Below are 17,783 nucleotides of genomic sequence, written 5' to 3'. Positions count from 1 at the left end.
ATCGAATCTACAGGTCCAGCAAGCCTAGTAAGCCTAGTGTGCCTACTTCTCCGCCCGCGGATCTGCTGTTGGTTCATTTCCAGGGTGTCAAACATCATGGCTCGAAGTGCGATAGCTTTGAATTACTACCTGGATGCTGAAGAGCATTCAATGTCGCCAGCCTCCCATATCGAATAGCTCCTCGTTTGCAGCAAATGTCGGGAGATTGTCAGCCTTCCGGGCAGCCTACAGCTTGTACGCCTGCGTTGCCGTCCAATGGCATCACGCGTGAATGCATCATCAACTACCGCTTCAATATGTGGCGCTTGATGAGTTGAGCTTCTTCTTTACATATGCGTCCTCAATTTCTCATCGTTCGTATCATCGATGCACGCTGTTCCTCGCATGCATTGTTTCCTGAGCCCCAGTTATGTCTTCATTGATGGCCACCGCCTCGCGGCTGAAGCCCGATATCCGCCTAGCGCAAGCCGTGTCCCAGTTTGAAGCTGATCTTTCGAGTGAGCATAAGGCTATCTTCCAAGACTCCAGATCTCAAGCGCGCAGTTCTCCTCCCGCCCATCTCGACGTCCTCCGTCTGACCGCCGAAGTAGATCGTCGCGCCTCTGGGAAAGTCGGCGGTGGACGTTGTTTTGGGCCCCGATTCATCAACCTATTAGAAGCGGTCCAGCGATTTGCGGCACTTGGGGATGTCATCGTGGGAGGCTCTCAAAACATTATTGCTTGTGGTGTATGGTCTTTAGTTCGAATGACGTTACTGGTTAGATTTTCCCAGCCTCATAACTTTAATCTTTAACTAACAAGTTTATAGTTTGCAGTCAGCTCAGCCTCTTACCTTGAGGGTTTGTCGCTACTCTTCATGAATGCTGGTCGTTCAGCACCTCGGTTCCAAGTCATGGCACTACTTTATCCGCAATCGCGAGCTTTGCAATCAAGCATGTCTGAATACTTTATTGTAGTAGTCTCACTCTGTCATCAATTGTTGAAGTTCACTCAGAAATCGGTCATAGGACAGTTGATAGCTTCTTTAAGTGACTCGGATACAAAGAAGTACCAGTCAGAACTTGAATTCCGGGCTACTTCCATCAGGGCCGAAGTAAACTTGCTGATTGGTCAAAAGGTTGAAGAAGAATCTCTGGCAAATACCCGATTTAGAGCTTTTTCACTCAAATCATTGGAGCTTATATCTGCTCAGCGGTTATTGAAGGCTAAACTACGAATACTTGATGCTTGCTCGACATATGACTATGAAACTACATGGAAACAGATTCGAAAAGAGGGTAACACCACACTGTTTAATGAAGCAGCTCAATACGGGGTATGGAATCACCAGTCTACTTCCTCCACACTTATCTATACCGGCAGGCTAGGCTCCGGCAAGTCGGTTTTACTTGCAAATATTGTCGAGCATCTGAATCTTAGTGTCAATGACGAAAACACTGCAGTTGCATACTTCTTTTGTCAGCACGATATTTCGCAAAGCCTGGAAGCACGAACAATCCTAGGGTCTTTGGCCAGGCAAATATTACGCCTTATTCCGAATCTTTCGTCAGCGGCAAATTTGCTATTCGACGAAACTTCTTTAGTAATGGACCTTGAAAACTTACTGAAGCTTGTACACCAATTGATGCCTCCGGAACTCAAGGTGTATTTTGTTTTGGACGGGGTGGATGAATGCAGTTCTGCCGTTAAAGAGATTTTGGTTCGGGAGCTTCGCGGTCTCCAGGGGACGTTTGCTCTCCTTCTGTGTCTTTCTACGAGACTGGAGATTAACAACATGTTGGAAATAGGAAATTTCAGAGATACTAGGATATGGCATACCCCTGAAAACAACTTAGATATCGAGGCGTTCATAGGAAGAGAGTTAGCGTACTGCCTAGAATCCGGAAAACTTGCCATTGGGAATCCTGCTATTATATTGGACATACAAGACGCTCTCCTCGAAGGAAGCCAAGGAATGTTTCTCTGGGTAGCCCTCCAAATCAAATCCTTGTGCCTTGAGAAGACGGACGAGGCTATCCGCGAAGCTCTTGCAAATCTTCCAAAGGATCTGTCGGGGACTTTCACCCGCATATTACAGGGAACGGAAAGTTCAGGCAATGGATATCAGAAACGTATATTACAGCTTCTCACAGTCGCGAAACGCCCTTTGACGACCGAAGAGCTCCGAGAAGCGATAGGTGTCGTAATTGGCGATCCTACATGGAATTCCGCGACACTTGTCAATGATATATACTCAACGCTGTCATGTTGCGGAGCTCTGGTGATGGTCGATGAAGAAGAATTGACCGTGAGAGTCGTGCACCACAGCGTGACGCAATTTCTATTGAGTGGTTGTGAAGATCGTGGTCCTGAAGATACATTGGACGTACCCTTTTCCTTGGAAAATGCACAAACATACATGGCAGAGATTATTGTCACCTACCTGAATTATGGCGTCTTTGGTACTCAATTATCCTCTACCAGAGTCCCGCAACTGATGACTGCATCAGTTCCTTCTAACGTCATTGCGTCAGCACTACATTCGTCCCCTACTGCGCGGAATATTGCTTTGAATCTATTGCGGTCCAAAAAAAAGGCTAATCGAGATATTGGAAGCACAGTTGCGGCAGCTAGCAAATACTTCAAGTCACGCTCTACAGAAGAGTTCTGTTTTTACCAATATGCAAAATCGCACTGGTACCATCACACTCGGCAACTTTCACGCCAAAACACTGTCATAAACAATTTGCTGATGCAACTTTTTACGCTAAATTTGATTGAGATCAGTGCAATGGACGAAGACTGGAAGTCATCGCTTCTCTGGTGGGCTGTGCGAAATGGTGAGACAGCCATTGTTCAACTGTTAATTGATCATGGAAACATGAAAAATATCTTGGAAGACATTGACCGGGTCAGATCGCTCATGTCAGTGGCGTCGAGGTACGAGCATTTAGCAGTCGTGGATGTTCTTCTTAGTTTGAACAAGTTCCCCGGCAGCACAAGAGTGTCAAGAGCCAGAAATCAAAGAACGCCCCTGTCTTGGGCGGTAATCAATGGACATGTTGCTATTATCAAGCTATTGCTTCAATCTCCACACTATTCGGAAGTTAATTGGTTAAATGGAGATGATGAGACGCCACTTCATTTGGCCGCGAAGCGTCGTAGCACAGCAGTTGTCAAAATATTGCTTGGATGTAATGGTGTTGATCCTAATTTGTCCGACAGATTAGGTCGGACGCCGCTCCTCCTGGCCGCAATACATGGACAAAAAGATATCACAAAGCTTCTGCTCGATACCTCGGGCGTTGAACCCAACTGCCAAGATGAAGGAAACTGTACCCCACTATTTTGGGCTGTGAAGAATAACCATATATCTGTTGCGCAGCTTCTACTCGAATACGATAAGACTGACGCTAATTTGCCTGACATGTCTGGCCAGACGCCGCTCTTTCAAGCTTTGATGAACTCACATACGTCCATAACAACGCTTTTGCTCAACTCCTCAAAGGTCGATTTTAATTTCCAGGATCGATGCGGTTATACACCACTTTACTGGGCTTTAGTATGCTCCAGCAAATATTTTGACCTGATCCTCGGGCATAAGAACGTCGATGCGAACATAAAAGACCATGAAGGCCTCACTCCCCTTTCGTATGCTGTTAAAATTAGAAGAATGGACGCCGTCAGCTCACTCCTGAAATCTGGTAAAGTTAATGCTACCATCAAGACTAACAGCGGTCGGACGCCGCTTCAAATTGCGATAGATTTGCGTCACAAAAAGATCACCAAAATGCTGGAAGATCACTTGGCTTTGAATCACCCTGAATAGAGAAGTGCTATGAAACTCGGTAGTAACTGGTAGACTGTGGACATACGTCGAGGCTCTCCTTACAAAGTTATATGACGATAAATACACTGGTACTTCTCTTACCGCCAGGTCGACACTAGATTATGGTGGACATTACTTTTTCCCGAGACACTTCACTATATTTGAAACTCTAAACTTGATCAAAAGGTCTGTTGAGTCTCCGGAAAAGGCTAACGAGCAGTGTTATAACGATTTTGCGGATATCAAGTAGGCTTTCGCGATCCAATCCTAACATCTAAATGATTAATCTTCATTTCAATATGAACATCAATCCCAATCGACTTGTCCTATCAGAGATAACTCTTCTGCTGTTCAAATGATCTCGCTTTTAGGACTTCTCAGCCAGATTATAATCAACTAGAACTTCAACCTAAGATTTCGAACACTCGTCTTTGGGCACTTCCCAAAATTACCGCTGATGAGAGCTTCAGAGTATTATCATCCATTTTCTGGCCACTAGTGTTAAAAATAAAACCTTTAGGCGCAATAGTCATTCGGCGACCCTATCAGAGATAAGAAAAACCAGCCCTAAACTAGCATATCGGGAAAGATAGTCTGGGTAGCAAATTACTCGAAAAGGCAGTCAGAATAATTCATTTAGCGTTTCGGAATAACGGTAACGCTTAATGAACAAGCTACTGCCGTCTCCCTCACTCGAAAACTTATTAACCATCAGTTAAAGAAGATTTGGTCACTACTTCTCTTAGAGCTCGCTTGATACTTGACTCCCGCTACAAAGCGATACTCCAAACATCACGAATCTACCATCGGTCCACTTCAGGTACTTCAACATCTAAAGTTATACGAGAACACGAAAGTCCCCAAAACATTTCAATAATCCAACGGGCATCTTCAGGGGTTGTTACAGGGAAATGAGCCAGCACGTGATTTTCCCCGGCGTCAAAGCTCCTGAACGCTAGCGCGAGTCCCGGAAGTTTGAAGTTGGTGGGTCGACAAGTTGGAAATAAATGAAGGTGGAATTTCATTTATTTATGCTTAAACGCACTTCACTTCTGGTTACGATGCAAGCCTACTGAGAATTACCATGATTGCGAAATTCCAACGTACACGCTGTCTGTATGCTCGAAAACAAACACATCCCAAGCTCTCCAAAAGATCACCAACCTCCCAGCTGCCCTTCATCCCAAGCGAAGGTGATCCACCCACAACCCCTCGAAGTTTCATCCCTTTCGTCGTCTGAACTCGCCCCCGTCGCAACACATGCCTGTCGGCCATCCCAAACATGAGATGTAAACGCTTGGCGGGATTTCAGAATAGATCTAGTGTTCGTGATCGACTTCAGGCATCTTTGTCTATAAGATGAGCGATGTTTCCCTCGTTGTGAGAGGGACATCCATTCGTTCGTTCAGCAGCTTTTACATTCGTTTATTTTTTTTTTTGCATAGCTGGTCTTGCGGTTTTTTATGTGTTCTTGATATATATTTATCTTGAATCTGTTACTTTTTGGAAACCAATCGAAGATGCTTTCTCAATATGTTGTTGTTGCGCTTGTCGCTGGGTTGGCTGTGGCCGGTAAGACCCAGAGAGCCCAGAAGATATTAACACGGACTGATCATGCAACTAGGTCCCATCTCCTTGGTCGACCGTCAAGCCAAAGCCTGCTTCATTGTCGGCAACACCGCTCTCCCAGCCGAAGTCCAAGACACCGTAACGTCCATCCAAGGCTCTGTCACCTGTAACCCAGGAATCAAAACCCTCTCCGGCGTCCCAGACGTCTCCTCAGGCGGTGTATCCTACTCTTCAATCGACTTCTCCGCCTCCTCCAAAACTCCCCTCGAGTTCGCACTCGATGAATTCGCCACAGCATCACCACTCGCCGCATCCGATCTCGCGCTCTTCGAAGACCGTCTCGCCACGTACCTGGCTACCGAAGCGGGAATCAGAAGTGTAGGAGGCAATTTGGCGATCAAAGCCCCGAAGTTCTTTCAGAGCTTTCAGATTGCGAGAATTAAGGCTGCGCAGGGGGTTGTGGAGACGGATCCGGGACAAACTGTTGATCACCTTTTGGGTAAGGTGACGAAGAATGCGGGGAGTGCAGAGAGTAAGGCTACTCTTGATGCTATTACTGCTTTGGCTACGCAGTTGAAGTAGGTGGGTGGCTTGAGAGCTTAGCTACTTAGCTAGTGCCCACATTAGATTGTTGGAGCAAATGGCTGAATTCAATTGTGATATATTTGTTGCAGATCAACATATTCATTTCGCTGAGTGACTCTGTTGACTTGATAGTATGCTCGGCGTGCTAGTCATTTCCGAGAAGGAATTGATCCAAGAACTATGGGGCTGTGCTTGAGCGCTCAATGAAGCTGCCGACCTTTTGCGCAATTGACTCCGGGTCCTCTACACAATGCCAGTGACCAACTCCATCCACAATTTCTAGGCATTTGTCCGCGTTAGACGTACCGTACGCTTTCAAGATTGCCTCGCAGCCAGCAAGAGGAGCAGTCTTATCGTCGCCACCAGCAACGATGAGCAAAGGGGTCCTGATACTCGCATAATCTGGAGCTTTAGCGTCTGCAATAACCCCACAGAGCGAGATATATCCCTCAACAGAAGTCCCCAGAATCATAGACCGAATAAACGCGTGATGCAACGATCCAGCCTTCGATCCCGTAGCAGCAATTGGAACACTATTCGCCAACGACTCAAGACCATCTACACAATCCGTTAGACTCTAAACAAGATCCCAAGAAAAACGCAGTACCCCAATGGATCATCGGACCAGACGAACCCTTATGAACCGCATTTCCTCGCTTCTCAAATACATCCGTGAGTTGCGGTGATGGATTGATGGGACCCAACAACACCACCCCTTTTACACGTTTATCTGTAGCTGCAAGCGCACTTGCTACTGTCCCGCCCATTGAATGGCCTACTACGAACACTTCTTGAACTCCAAGAGCGTCTAGTAAGGAAGCCACGTCACGGGCTATGGAGTCGATTGATTGATGCAAGCCGCCGAGAGGCGATTGTCCTGAGCCTCTGGTGTCAAGTGCTATGCATCGCGTGATTTTTGTGAGGGAGGGTATTATGGTTTTGTAAAAGCAGGATGAAGAGCCTAGTCCGTGGATGAAGACGGTTGTTGTTCGTGGTGAGTTTCCTTCGCTTTGTGCGTCATCTGTGTAGTAGATGTATTTTTGCTTTATTAGGATAGAAGGCATGATCGATTGATATGTATATAAATCTGGATTTCTGGTCAAATATATGGATCTCCCAGGTGATGGCAGCAGCATGAGATTTCTAGGATGACGTCAAGAAATCTGGGATCGAGCTAGAATTTGAACAAATTGGTGGTGTAGTAGTGAAGATTGTAGTATTATTTGTCTTGTCAATCCAGATGTACAAACAAAGGTTCTATGAGTTTCTAAAATAAAACTTCTCAGAAAAGAATATACAGAAGATCAGTTGAGGAGAAGCAAGGCAAGAGCTCCAAGTCCCCGCTTTTAATTAGTCATCATTTCCCTTTGCATCAGCCAATCATCACCTCGAAATAAAATGCGGAACTCTCCCGCTGACACTCGATGCACAACATAAACTTCCTGTCCAATACATGGCATGCCCCGCATCATGACCGTTCCTGGATTCAGTGGTACATTAAGTTCTTACCCACCATGAAGTATCAAGACAATCACAAAGAGCTGGCTTGCTTGTCAAGTTATCAAAGCTTTTCGACGTTCCCAAGTCACTGATCTACTCTCGTGTTCTTGGTGCTTTGAGAACTGTCTCAAGGGCCTCTCACACGACTTATTTTTCTTTGAGGCCAGCTTATCTTGACTCTCAGGCCTCTGGTCAGAAAGGCAATAGAGTATATTTGCGGCAAGAAATCTGGTCATGGCACCGGAACACTCCAAGGTTGATGTGTTGATTGTAGGTGCTGGTCCAGCTGGGTAAAGTTTTCGAGTGCTCATACCGTTATTCGTGTCTGATATCGGCCAGGCTGATGGCCGCAACCTGGATGGCGCAGTGTGGTATCAACACCAGGATAATTGATAAACGAGGAACCAAGATCTTTAGCGGGTATGCCCCTGATTATAGTACAGTAAACACCCTTGCTTACTGTTGGACGAAGGCAAGCAGATGGACTACAGTGTCGGACTCTAGAAGTGAGCTACCCAGTTCCCGTACACCGATGCAATAGTAATCGACTTAGATTTTTGATTCTTTCGGGTTTGCTGATCGAGTATGGAAAGAGAGTAATCATATGCTTGAAATTTGTCTCTGGAATCCTGATGAAGATGGCCGTATCAGGCGCTCGGATAGAATTCCAGACACCATTCCTGGCATTAGTCGTTTTCAGCAGGTTGTTTTGCACCAAGGTGAGCAGAAGATGATCGTTTGTTGTATTAAGTTATATTGACTTCGAATGATAGGACGTATCGAACGTTTCTTTCTTGATTTCCTGAAGGAGAACAGCGACATAAGAGTCGAGCGAGGAGTTCTTCCCGAGACTTTCAAGTTCGATGAATTTTTGGCCGAGGACCACGAAGCATATCCGATTGAAGTCACCCTACAGCACCTGTCGGAAGAGGAATTGAATCCTGATCAAAGCCAAATGACCAAAGGAGCTGCGAAGTCGGATGGATTATTTAGAAGTAACATGGCTGCCGACGATACTGATGAACTTCTGGACAGAGCTTCGAAGAATGGCAGAGCTGGCACTCGTGAAACCTTGAAAGCCAAGTACATGATTGGGTGTGATGGAGCACATTCTTGGACTCGAAGACAGCTGGGTTATCAACTGGAGGGAGAGCAAACTGATTTTATCTGGTGGGATATCCGCATAATAAGTGGTGATAGTGCTAATCTGTCAAAATTTAGGGGCGTGCTTGATATTATACCGATCACAGACTTTCGTTAGCCCTCAACCCAACCTCGTTGACAAAGTAGCTAATCATTACGCAGCTGACATCCGTATGAGATGTGCTATTCATTCCGCAAATTCAGGAAGCGTCATGGTAATCCCAAGAGAAAACAAGCTTGTTCGTCTATATATCCAAATGACCACCACCGAAAAGGGTGGCGGCAAGGTATGTTCTTCGAATCTCTCAACACAATAAACATTAATTGCTGACTAGCCGCTCAAGGTCGATCGCTCAAATATAACACCACAAATGATCCTCGAATGTGCTCAAAAGACAATCGCACCTTACAAGCTGACTTACAACTACTGCGACTGGTGGACCGCGTATCAAATTGGTCAACGAATCTGTCCCTCATTCTCGGCAAACGAACGTATCTTTCTCGCGGGTGACGCAGTACACACACATTCGCCAAAAGCGGGACAAGGAATGAATGTATCTATGCAAGATACCTACAACTTAGGATGGAAGATAGCCTCCGTGCTGAAAGGAACAGCTCATCGCTCCATCTTGAAGACCTACCAATCCGAACGCCATCGTATTGCTCAAGATCTCATTGACTTTGACCACAAATTCTCACGTCTCTTCTCTGGTCGCCCTGCTAAAGATGTAATGGACGAAGCGGGAATCAGCATGTCCGAATTCAAATCCGCCTTTGAAAAGGGAAATTTGTTCGCCAGTGGCGTAGCAGTTGATTATGGTGCCTCCATCTTGGTAGCCAAAGAGGGCAATCCTCAAGACGGAGCCAACGGAACCAACATCGGCATCTCCGCATCTAGTGTTCACGGCAAACCTGAAGTCGCAAAGAACATCAAGATGGGCATGCGCTTCCCCAGCTTCCAAGTCCTCAATCAAGCTGATGCCCGCCCGTGGCAATTCCAAGAACGCCTCAAAAGCGACGGACGCTGGCGTCTCATCCTCTTCGCAGGCAACATCTCCAACCCTCCACAAATGACACGCATCACGAACTTATGCGCCAATCTCAGCCCGATAATAAAAAGATATACTCCTGCAGCCCAACCCATCGATTCCCGCATCGAGATCTTGACACTACATTCCGCGCCACGCGCCAGCACCGAACTCTTCTCCTTCCCAGAGTTACTTCGTCCGCTCAGTGACGAGGGCTGGGACTACTGGAAGATTTTCGTGGATGATGAGAGCTATCATGAGGGTCATGGGCGGGCGTATGAGGGATATGGTGCTGATGCTGAGAGGGGCTGCTTGGTTGTTGTGAGGCCGGATGGGTATGTGGGGTGGGAGGGGGAGATTGAGGATATTGAGGATATTGGCAGGTATTTTGAGGGGTTTATGGTTGTGCAGAGGTAGGAGGGGAGGCTTTGATTTGCGCTAGGGGTCATGAGAGTAGGATGCATATCTGGTAGGTAAGTCACACTTCAATATCGTCTCGCAGAGCATTCCACCGGATTGTTAGCCAAACGATCAGGATTTAATCAGAGCTTATGGTAATAACGAAATGGCCCCCTTTTTGTTTCAGAGTTCAGATCCGCGTTTAAGTGTATTTCTCCACTAACAGCATAATCACCTCGTCCATTACCCTCACACCTTCCCATCAACAGGCCTCAAATGAATCGGATACTCCAACTCCCTCACCGCCTTCTCATTCCCCTCAATCTTCTTAAACTCCACAACCAAAGAATCCTTGACCGCAAACACAGAGTCATTCTCCAGATACTGATCCTCCGAATCGAAAATCTGCGTCGTAACAGGTTTATACCCTTCTCTTTGCACCTATTTCAAATCAGCCAATCTCCCACACACTATAAACTAAGGACAACTCACAATAAGATGTATATGCGCCGGTCTATACGGATGCCTATCCAAAATCTCCAACAATTTCCCCGCAGGTCCTACACCATCATCAGCCCCCATTTCTTCCCCACCCATTTCCAGAAATTTGACATACCATCATTCGGCACCGGATAACTCGTCGGTCTCAGACAATAAAACGCATACCGTCCATCCCTATCACTTCTAAACTTCCCCCGCAGATTATGCTCCACCTGTCCCTCGTCCTGCTGCTCGTAAAGCCCGTTCGTGCTCGCCTGCCAGACGTCTATCGTCGCCCCTTCAACGGGTTTTTGGGTTTTTAAATCCCGCACAATGCCGTGCATATATGTGATTTCGCCGTCGTCGACGCCGTGCACGATGCTTGATTCGTTGGGAAGCTCCGGGGCATCGTGACGGAAGAAGGGTCCTAGAATCGCGGAAGCAGTCGCGGGGGAGGAGGTTTCGGCCGCGAGTTTGAAGGTGATTTCGTCTATCAAGCTGTACTCATCAGCCCTCATCCCATTAATCCTCTCCCCCTTCCCCCTCCCCTCCTCACCCTCTCTGCCATCACACTTACGATTCCAACCCCAACACATCACAAACAAGCTGTCCCTCATTCCTCTTCTCATCGCTCATCCTGCCCGCCCAATTCATCATATCGACCGCGCCCATCCACTCCGCAATAGTAATCTCGTTCTCGCGCGCGAAATCGTGCATGTGCTGGATGAGTGACCCGATTACTTTGCGGGCGCGGGGCGAGGCGTTGGGACCTGTGGCGGCGATTACGTGGGAGGTGAAGGAGGGGTCGAATCGGGAATCTGATATTACAGAGGGAGGGTTGGAGGTGGACATTTTGGTGGTGTTGTGGTGGTTTCGTAGCGCGGGATGGGGAGGGTGAATTATCTTGAGAGGTTGTGTTTCTGTATATGATAAATCAGCTTATTCCCTTCGTTTAAAAGGGCAATTCCTACCTTGATCCAACCACTTTCCACGTCGATATAAAATATGTAATAAATGTTGTTGTCAAGTATACAAATTTGAAGTGTTGGTTCAATGAGGGGTCGTTCCCCGCATCCCCACACAAGCTCCTAATTCCGCTCCTTACCATGGTAACACCTTGGTGGCATGCATTAGAGTATGTAGCTAATACGCGGGAGCGGCTATTGACATCGGCAGTATATTAATACTGCTAATTATACATGTCCTGGGCGCCACACGCATCTTCCGAATCAGTGTGAGATATGTGACTTACCATAACTCCAGGTCGAGGAATCAATAAGATCTTAATTATGATTAAAACAAAAAGAATAACTTCGGTGTCTTAAAGCAAGAAAATACATCCATCTTTTCCTACTAAGCTTGAAACCTATGCCTTAAATCCGTGGAAGTCTAAACCGTGGGACTTGAAGAACTTCAATACATACGTTTCCCCTATGATTATCCGTTTGCAAAAGAGTCTTAGCTCGACTCTTGTCAAAAACCTTCCAATCAAACCTGTTAACTGATATCCAAAACGAAAGACAAATACCCTAATAAACATAGTATCACCAACAACTCCCTACCCAAAAATTGTCCCACCCCCCAAATCCCCCATAACATCCATCCAAAACACCTCCTCCCCCCCATCACATCTCCTCCACGTCTCCTCCACAATAACCAACGCCCTCCTCAGCGGCTTCGCAGGCATACACGTACACCACTCCTGAAACCTCCCCACCACGAACCGTCGCGCGCTCGCAACCTCAATCTCACGACTCGTGATCGACGAACCAGCCAGCGGATCCGGGAAGATTAGTTCGGACGCGGCGATAATGAGGATAAGCGGTTGTAGACAGCGTGTCCCTGAATTCAGGGGTATAGATTCAAGTAGGAAAATAGTGTGGAGGGCGAGCGAGAGGAGGAAATCTTGTGGTGAAGACGTGGTGGGGAGGAATGGGTAAGGCGATGGAATGCGCAGGTTTAAGAGGGAGGGGAAGACGCGGTAGATTTGCAGGAGCGCAGCGCAGCGGTATGATTCTGCTAGGGCGATGTATTGGTGGACTGGGGTGGCGAGGTCGCCTGCGTCAACGATTTGGGAGGGGGTGGGTGGTTCGAACGCGAGGAGTTTTTCTTCGAGGGTGTTGGCTTGGGCGAGGAAGGGGGATGTGGAGGGTAGATCTAAGGGGAGCGTGAGGTCGAGGGCGAGGAAGTCGAGGTTCATGAGATCCTCGGCTTGAGTTCTGCGGTGGGAGCGGATTAGGCGGCCGACTTGTGCGAGGAAGTCTTGGGCGGTGGGTGCGACGCCTGTCCATGGATGAGGGAAGATCAGTTCTTTCTGTCCTTCCGGGGTTGAGGGACTTGGACGTCCTAGTGAAGGGGTACTTTCGAGTGAGTCGAGTTCTGGACTTCCAAAATCATCGACATCGTCCTTGACAAATCCAACCAGCATTTCCCAATACAAAATACACTGCTCGAAGAAAGCATTTTGACGTCGCTCTCTCACGCCCACTAGTCCATTTTGCTGTTCAATCCGCCTCCTGTTTATCCTTTTTGCTGTCTTAAGATGTACTACCCCGAGATCTTTCGTATCATGCCATGCCGTAGTCTGTCCCACAAGCAACACAGTCAAAAGCGTCTTATCCAAATTTTCATCCTGATCTTTCAGCCCCTGTTGATTCTGGTAAAGACATCGATAAGTCTCTCGCTGCATTTGTAACCCAACTTGATTCATCCTTGGGAAGTGATTACTCAAATACGCGGCAGCCATACTCTGTATAGCATAATATATAGGAGCAGAGCCGTCCCATAATCTCCCTACGGTAGACCGGAAAGGATTTAGAGTGCCATCGAAAGATGAGAAGATTCGACAGACATAGCTGAAATAGTACTCTACCAGCATCGTGGGAAGGTGGTGAAGAAACTCTGGAACCGTCGAGCGATGAAGTTGTTGCTTGATAGCTGAGAGGCTGTCGGTTATGGCCTCGGATTCTCGACATTGAGATGGCTGAGGTATTACCAGACTTTCTCCCTCAGGAACGTAAGCTGCATTTTGGAGCGAAACTTCCTCAATGCCATCTTGCCTATGATTAAATATGTTTCGAGTTACTTCTCCAGCAGCATCACGACTCTGGAAGTCCCCCGTAGACTGGAATAATGACTCCGGTGGGCTGTTTACAGCCGACTTCGAAGACAACAACTTCTCATGCTTAGTCGACCAAACAAGCGTCTTAGTCTTATAACCCGGACATGGTAAGCTCTTCTTATTACACTGAGCACATTCGGGCTTCCTTTCATCGCACTTTAACTGATAATTGTCAGTCCAGCCACTCAAGTGTAACAGATTGGGCACAACTTTACTCGCTTTGATTTACACCGCAAGCATCCATTACGAGACTTCGGTGCCCTCCTTGGGTTAATAGGCGTAACGACATCGTTTGTTTTCATGTCATTACGATTTTGCTCACAAGCAGACATCGTGCTCCTGCCGTTCGAGTTGCGGACATCGGCTCAAAAGTGGGGTTTATACCCAGAACCTGTAAGCCGACCTTCGTCGATATTCCAACCTGGTGATGGCGGCGGTCGTCAAGTTCTTGTTAGTAATCAATTGAGCTAGATTGAGTGTTGTTTCTATGATCAAGATCTGTCATAATTGTGTCTGCTAAAGGTCTTTGCTTATCGAGAGTAAGGGTAGAACTTCTTCAACACCGGGGCCGACATCATGTGACTTTCTTGCTCTCTTGATAATCCGCCAGTGCCGAGATAGAACCATAAAACTTATAAGAATAGATTCTGTCATTCGACCTGAGTATATACAGGGTGATGCTTATTCTAATATAGTGATGTATGTGTCGTAATACTTGATCTTCTAAACTTCAACCCCAAACGCCTCGCTTCATGATATGCCATACAACAAGATCTGCTCATGCACAACCCAACCAACCCCATATCATATATGTAAAGTTTCCAGGGTATCGATCAACCAATAGTCCAAATGATTTCATAGAAAATTTGTATCAGCCTTCCGCCATGTTGTAGCCACCAATATACAACAGATTATGGTATCAAGCAGCGCTTATTCAGTGTGTTTTCTTCCGAGGCCTCTCGAAGTTATCCCCATTCAAGATTTTCTCCATCTCATCTCTCGTCTTGACTCTCTCCTTGACAATTGCACATTCCTTTAAGACCTTTTCGTGATACTCTCGGGCTTCTTGCCAGTGCTTGGTGACAAGCGCATCCTCTCGTAACCCGCGTCTATAAATCTCCATAACTTGGTCATCCTCCCATCTTTGCGGCCCAAACCCATCGACTTGATTTTTTCTCGATACGAAATGCAACATGATTTTATTGTTGAACAGATCCCAGTCTCTCATGTAAATGCCGAATTGTGCAAAAAACTGTTCTTGTGCGGATCTAGAAATAGTCTCTGTCATTGTTGGTGGGGGCGGTGTATCAGGGCCCTTGGGTGGAGTTGGCAACTGAAGTGTTTTGATCAGATCCTGAATGTTGAGCTCATCAAAATTAACTTTCAGTGATTCTGCGTCAACAGGGGTCGTTGGCTGGGAAGTAGAAGCTGGACGTTTGGTGTTGACATTGTCTTTCTCCTCAAATATAGGAATTGTGTGGCTTGCTGGTGGAGTATCGACATCCATAGCATCCGGGGCAGGCGAGAATGCCGCAGTAGCTCCAGTCGAGGTAGGCTTGTTGCCGAAGAGAGGCTTCTCATCCGGAGTCTCACTGTCGTCAACTACAGCGGCGGTACCCATTGTTGGTTTTGCGATAGAGCCTCGCGGCTTCCTCCCCGGGGTTCGTATCGGATATGTTGGGGGAGCAAAAGTCTGTGGTTTGAAGTGCTTCGACCATTCTTCTGGCGAGAATTTGGTGCCCCCTGGCGACTCCATGACATTTTCGGCATCTGCGCTTTTTGATTGAGCAAGTTTTGGGTCAATAGGTCGCACTTTCGTAGGCGACCTGCCCCTCGGTCTGCTTCCAGATTGAGCACGGCGTGGCGATCCCGCGTTTGCACCCGACTTCTGTTCAGGTTTGAAGTAATCTGCACCAGCCTCGAACTTACCTTTCCAATCCTCAGGCGTAAAGCGAGTACTGATATTCTCCGCGCTCGCGCTTGTAAACCCGTTTGGTGTTGGCTCAGTTCGTTTGAAGGTTTCGCCATCTACATTGAACGAAAATCTGTTTGGTAGTCCAAGAGGATTAGCATGTGATTTTGATTGTTCATATTTGTGCCAAAACAAGCGCGTTTTATCCATCGCGTCGGGATCAACTGAATACAAAGGTTTTGAAGTTTTTGGCTTTTTCGCTTGCTTCTTCTCAGTCGAATTCCGATACTGAGAGAAATTCGGATAGCCAAAACCAAAACCATGACGAGAGCCTTGACTCGACAGGTCTGGGTTTTCGCAGGTTTCGGTTTTGGGGATGTTTATTTTTATCGACGTGCTACTGCGACGGATATTCTCGGCGGTAACACTTGCATCTTTTGTTTTTGAGTCTTCCCTCGACGAAGCCCTCTTTTCAGGAGCGACTTGCCGAGGATTCGAGCCACTACTTTTACGCCTGCTGGAAAGGAGATGATCTATCACATTACGTTGAATTCCTTCAAACGCGTTCAAAGCCTGAGGTTCAACGGCGCCTCCACTAGGAGATTCCGTCGGCTCTGTGCGGTCTGGGAATAGATGAAGATATTTGGACCGAAAGCCGGCTGTTTTGAAATTTGCTGTATGACTTTTTGGAAAGGACGAAGATCTGATTGGAGTGTCTGCTTTGGGATTTCCAGTGGAATTTGAGAAACTTTGAGAGTGGTCATACATTTTAGCTTCATCTGGCTTGTCGGTCTGCGTGGCGTCGTAGCGAAGAGGAGGGCCATCTGGAGGAAACCCATTTAGTGGTGGCTCTGTACCCGGGTTCTCTTTCATCCACTGTCGGAATTTGTCGAGATTTGTGAGATGCTTACGTGTTTGAGGAGAAGATTCCGCCGCCTTCGGCACCTGTTGAGGTTGGGCGGTCGGTCTTGCACCATTACGCACGTTCTTGGAGACACGTCTTCTGCCAAATGGGCGGCCACTAAGAGCTGGTCCGTTTTCAAGGCTCGAATTGCTATCATCGTCACTGGAGATTTCCACAGGAGATCGATTGCTGCCTTTTGCCTGTCGGCTCGCGAAAGTCTCGGTTCGATGCGGTGATCCAAGATTAGGGTCCGAACCAGCCGCGCGAGAGACATGCCTTGGATGTTCAGGCTCACGGGTGCTCTTAGATCTGCCTATATTAGCGCTTTCAAATGGGTTAAACTTCTCCCCACCATGTGTCGAGTATGGAGTGCTTGTGCGAGGTTGGTATTTAGGAATCGAATCACGAAACTGGTTTAGCAGATCTGCATCTGCGTTGGTTGCTGGAGCAGGTGGTGGTATGGGAGATGGATTGCGTGGCGGAACGGGTGGAGGTTCTGCTGCCGCTCTTGTTGTTGTAAAATATGCTCCCCGTGGTGCCGCAGGTTCATCACCACCTGGGGTATTTGGCATGAACCCCTTTCTTCCATTCATACTGTCACTTCTCCGTGGGCTTGCGTTCGATGTGGTGCCATGTCGAAAATCGGTATAGGCCGCTCGAGCTTTCGGAGGTGTGGCATAATTCTGTGAAGCGCTTGTTCTTCCCGATTGTGGAGGCTCTCGTGGAGGGACCTTGGGTGGCTGTCCCCACTGCTTACTTGATCCTGTTGAGGTGTGCCCATGTCCTCTCATATTCTCCCATGCCTCATATGTCTTCGCTCGAGCTTCGGGTCCCTCATTGTGTGCCCAGTTGGGAGTTTCCTTAGGCGGATCAAACTTTTGATATCTTTGAGCACCAGCTGAAGGAGGAGGGGCGCCCTTTCGAGCAGTCGGTGCCTTCTTTGGTGGCGGCGCCCATTGTGAGCCTGCATTTGCCCATGGATTGCCTCGAACGCCAGATGAGCCGGCGCCAGAGTAAGCTGTCGACTGCCGAAAGCTGCTTGCAGTTCGAGATCGATTTGAATCGTATTTCGCTCGCTCTGCCGCGTCGGTGAGGACTTCGTGTGCAGACTGTATCTTCTGAAATTTGGCAGTGACCTCGCTTTCGCGGCCAGGGTTACGATCTGGATGATAGGCAAGGGCTGCAGATCTGGATTAGCAAACAACTACGGCCTGCAGGTAGATATGTTACCAAGCTTCTTGAACTGTTTTTTAATTTCTTGTGCATCTGCACCTGGCTGAAGTTCTAGGTCGCCATAGTAGTCGCGACTCAGATCTGCCTTCACCATGGCGTCC

General features: G+C 47.5%; 7 protein-coding genes across 7 annotated transcripts; 3 read left to right on the top strand and 4 right to left on the bottom strand.

Annotated features, from left to right (window-relative positions):
- Positions 1-409: 409 nt before the first annotated feature.
- On the top strand, positions 410-3,808 carry GLAREA_04115 (Ankyrin repeat-containing protein; the record flags this gene model as incomplete). Its single annotated transcript, XM_008084368.1, has 2 exons — positions 410-757; positions 809-3,808. The coding sequence occupies 2 exons, from the start codon at positions 410-412 to the stop codon at positions 3,806-3,808; spliced, it is 3,348 nt and encodes a 1,115-aa protein (XP_008082559.1).
- A 1,520-nt stretch (positions 3,809-5,328) lies between these two features.
- On the top strand, positions 5,329-5,959 carry GLAREA_04114 (uncharacterized protein; the record flags this gene model as incomplete). Its single annotated transcript, XM_008084367.1, has 2 exons — positions 5,329-5,380; positions 5,433-5,959. The coding sequence occupies 2 exons, from the start codon at positions 5,329-5,331 to the stop codon at positions 5,957-5,959; spliced, it is 579 nt and encodes a 192-aa protein (XP_008082558.1).
- A 181-nt stretch (positions 5,960-6,140) lies between these two features.
- Positions 6,141-7,026, bottom strand: GLAREA_04113 (alpha/beta-Hydrolase; the record flags this gene model as incomplete). Its single annotated transcript, XM_008084366.1, has 2 exons — positions 6,141-6,520; positions 6,570-7,026. 2 exons carry the CDS (start codon positions 7,024-7,026, stop codon positions 6,141-6,143), a joined length of 837 nt encoding a protein of 278 aa, XP_008082557.1.
- Positions 7,027-7,696: 670 nt separating this feature from the next.
- On the top strand, positions 7,697-10,050 carry GLAREA_04112 (Thioredoxin-like protein; the record flags this gene model as incomplete). The annotated part of the gene is made up of 7 exons (XM_008084365.1): positions 7,697-7,752; positions 7,802-7,882; positions 7,935-7,968; positions 8,016-8,181; positions 8,236-8,718; positions 8,768-8,892; positions 8,941-10,050. 7 exons carry the CDS (start codon positions 7,697-7,699, stop codon positions 10,048-10,050), a joined length of 2,055 nt encoding a protein of 684 aa, XP_008082556.1.
- Positions 10,051-10,281: 231 nt separating this feature from the next.
- On the bottom strand, positions 10,282-11,364 carry GLAREA_04111 (Aromatic compound dioxygenase; the record flags this gene model as incomplete). Its single annotated transcript, XM_008084364.1, has 4 exons — positions 10,282-10,473; positions 10,525-10,592; positions 10,649-11,010; positions 11,090-11,364. The coding sequence occupies 4 exons, from the start codon at positions 11,362-11,364 to the stop codon at positions 10,282-10,284; spliced, it is 897 nt and encodes a 298-aa protein (XP_008082555.1).
- A 706-nt stretch (positions 11,365-12,070) lies between these two features.
- Positions 12,071-13,965, bottom strand: GLAREA_04110 (Zn2/Cys6 DNA-binding protein; the record flags this gene model as incomplete). The annotated part of the gene is made up of 2 exons (XM_008084363.1): positions 12,071-13,795; positions 13,849-13,965. 2 exons carry the CDS (start codon positions 13,963-13,965, stop codon positions 12,071-12,073), a joined length of 1,842 nt encoding a protein of 613 aa, XP_008082554.1.
- Positions 13,966-14,567: 602 nt separating this feature from the next.
- GLAREA_04109 (Chaperone J-domain-containing protein) lies at positions 14,568-17,776 on the bottom strand (the record flags this gene model as incomplete). The annotated part of the gene is made up of 2 exons (XM_008084362.1): positions 14,568-17,629; positions 17,680-17,776. 2 exons carry the CDS (start codon positions 17,774-17,776, stop codon positions 14,568-14,570), a joined length of 3,159 nt encoding a protein of 1,052 aa, XP_008082553.1.
- Between the last annotated feature and the right edge of the window lie 7 nt (positions 17,777-17,783).

Source organism: Glarea lozoyensis (assembly GCF_000409485.1).
Source record: "Glarea lozoyensis ATCC 20868 chromosome Unknown GLAREA2, whole genome shotgun sequence".
Taxonomy (NCBI): Eukaryota; Fungi; Ascomycota; class Leotiomycetes; order Helotiales; family Helotiaceae; genus Glarea; species Glarea lozoyensis.
The sequence above is the reverse complement of the archived record's forward strand: the minus strand, read 5'-3'. Positions and strand labels throughout refer to the sequence as shown.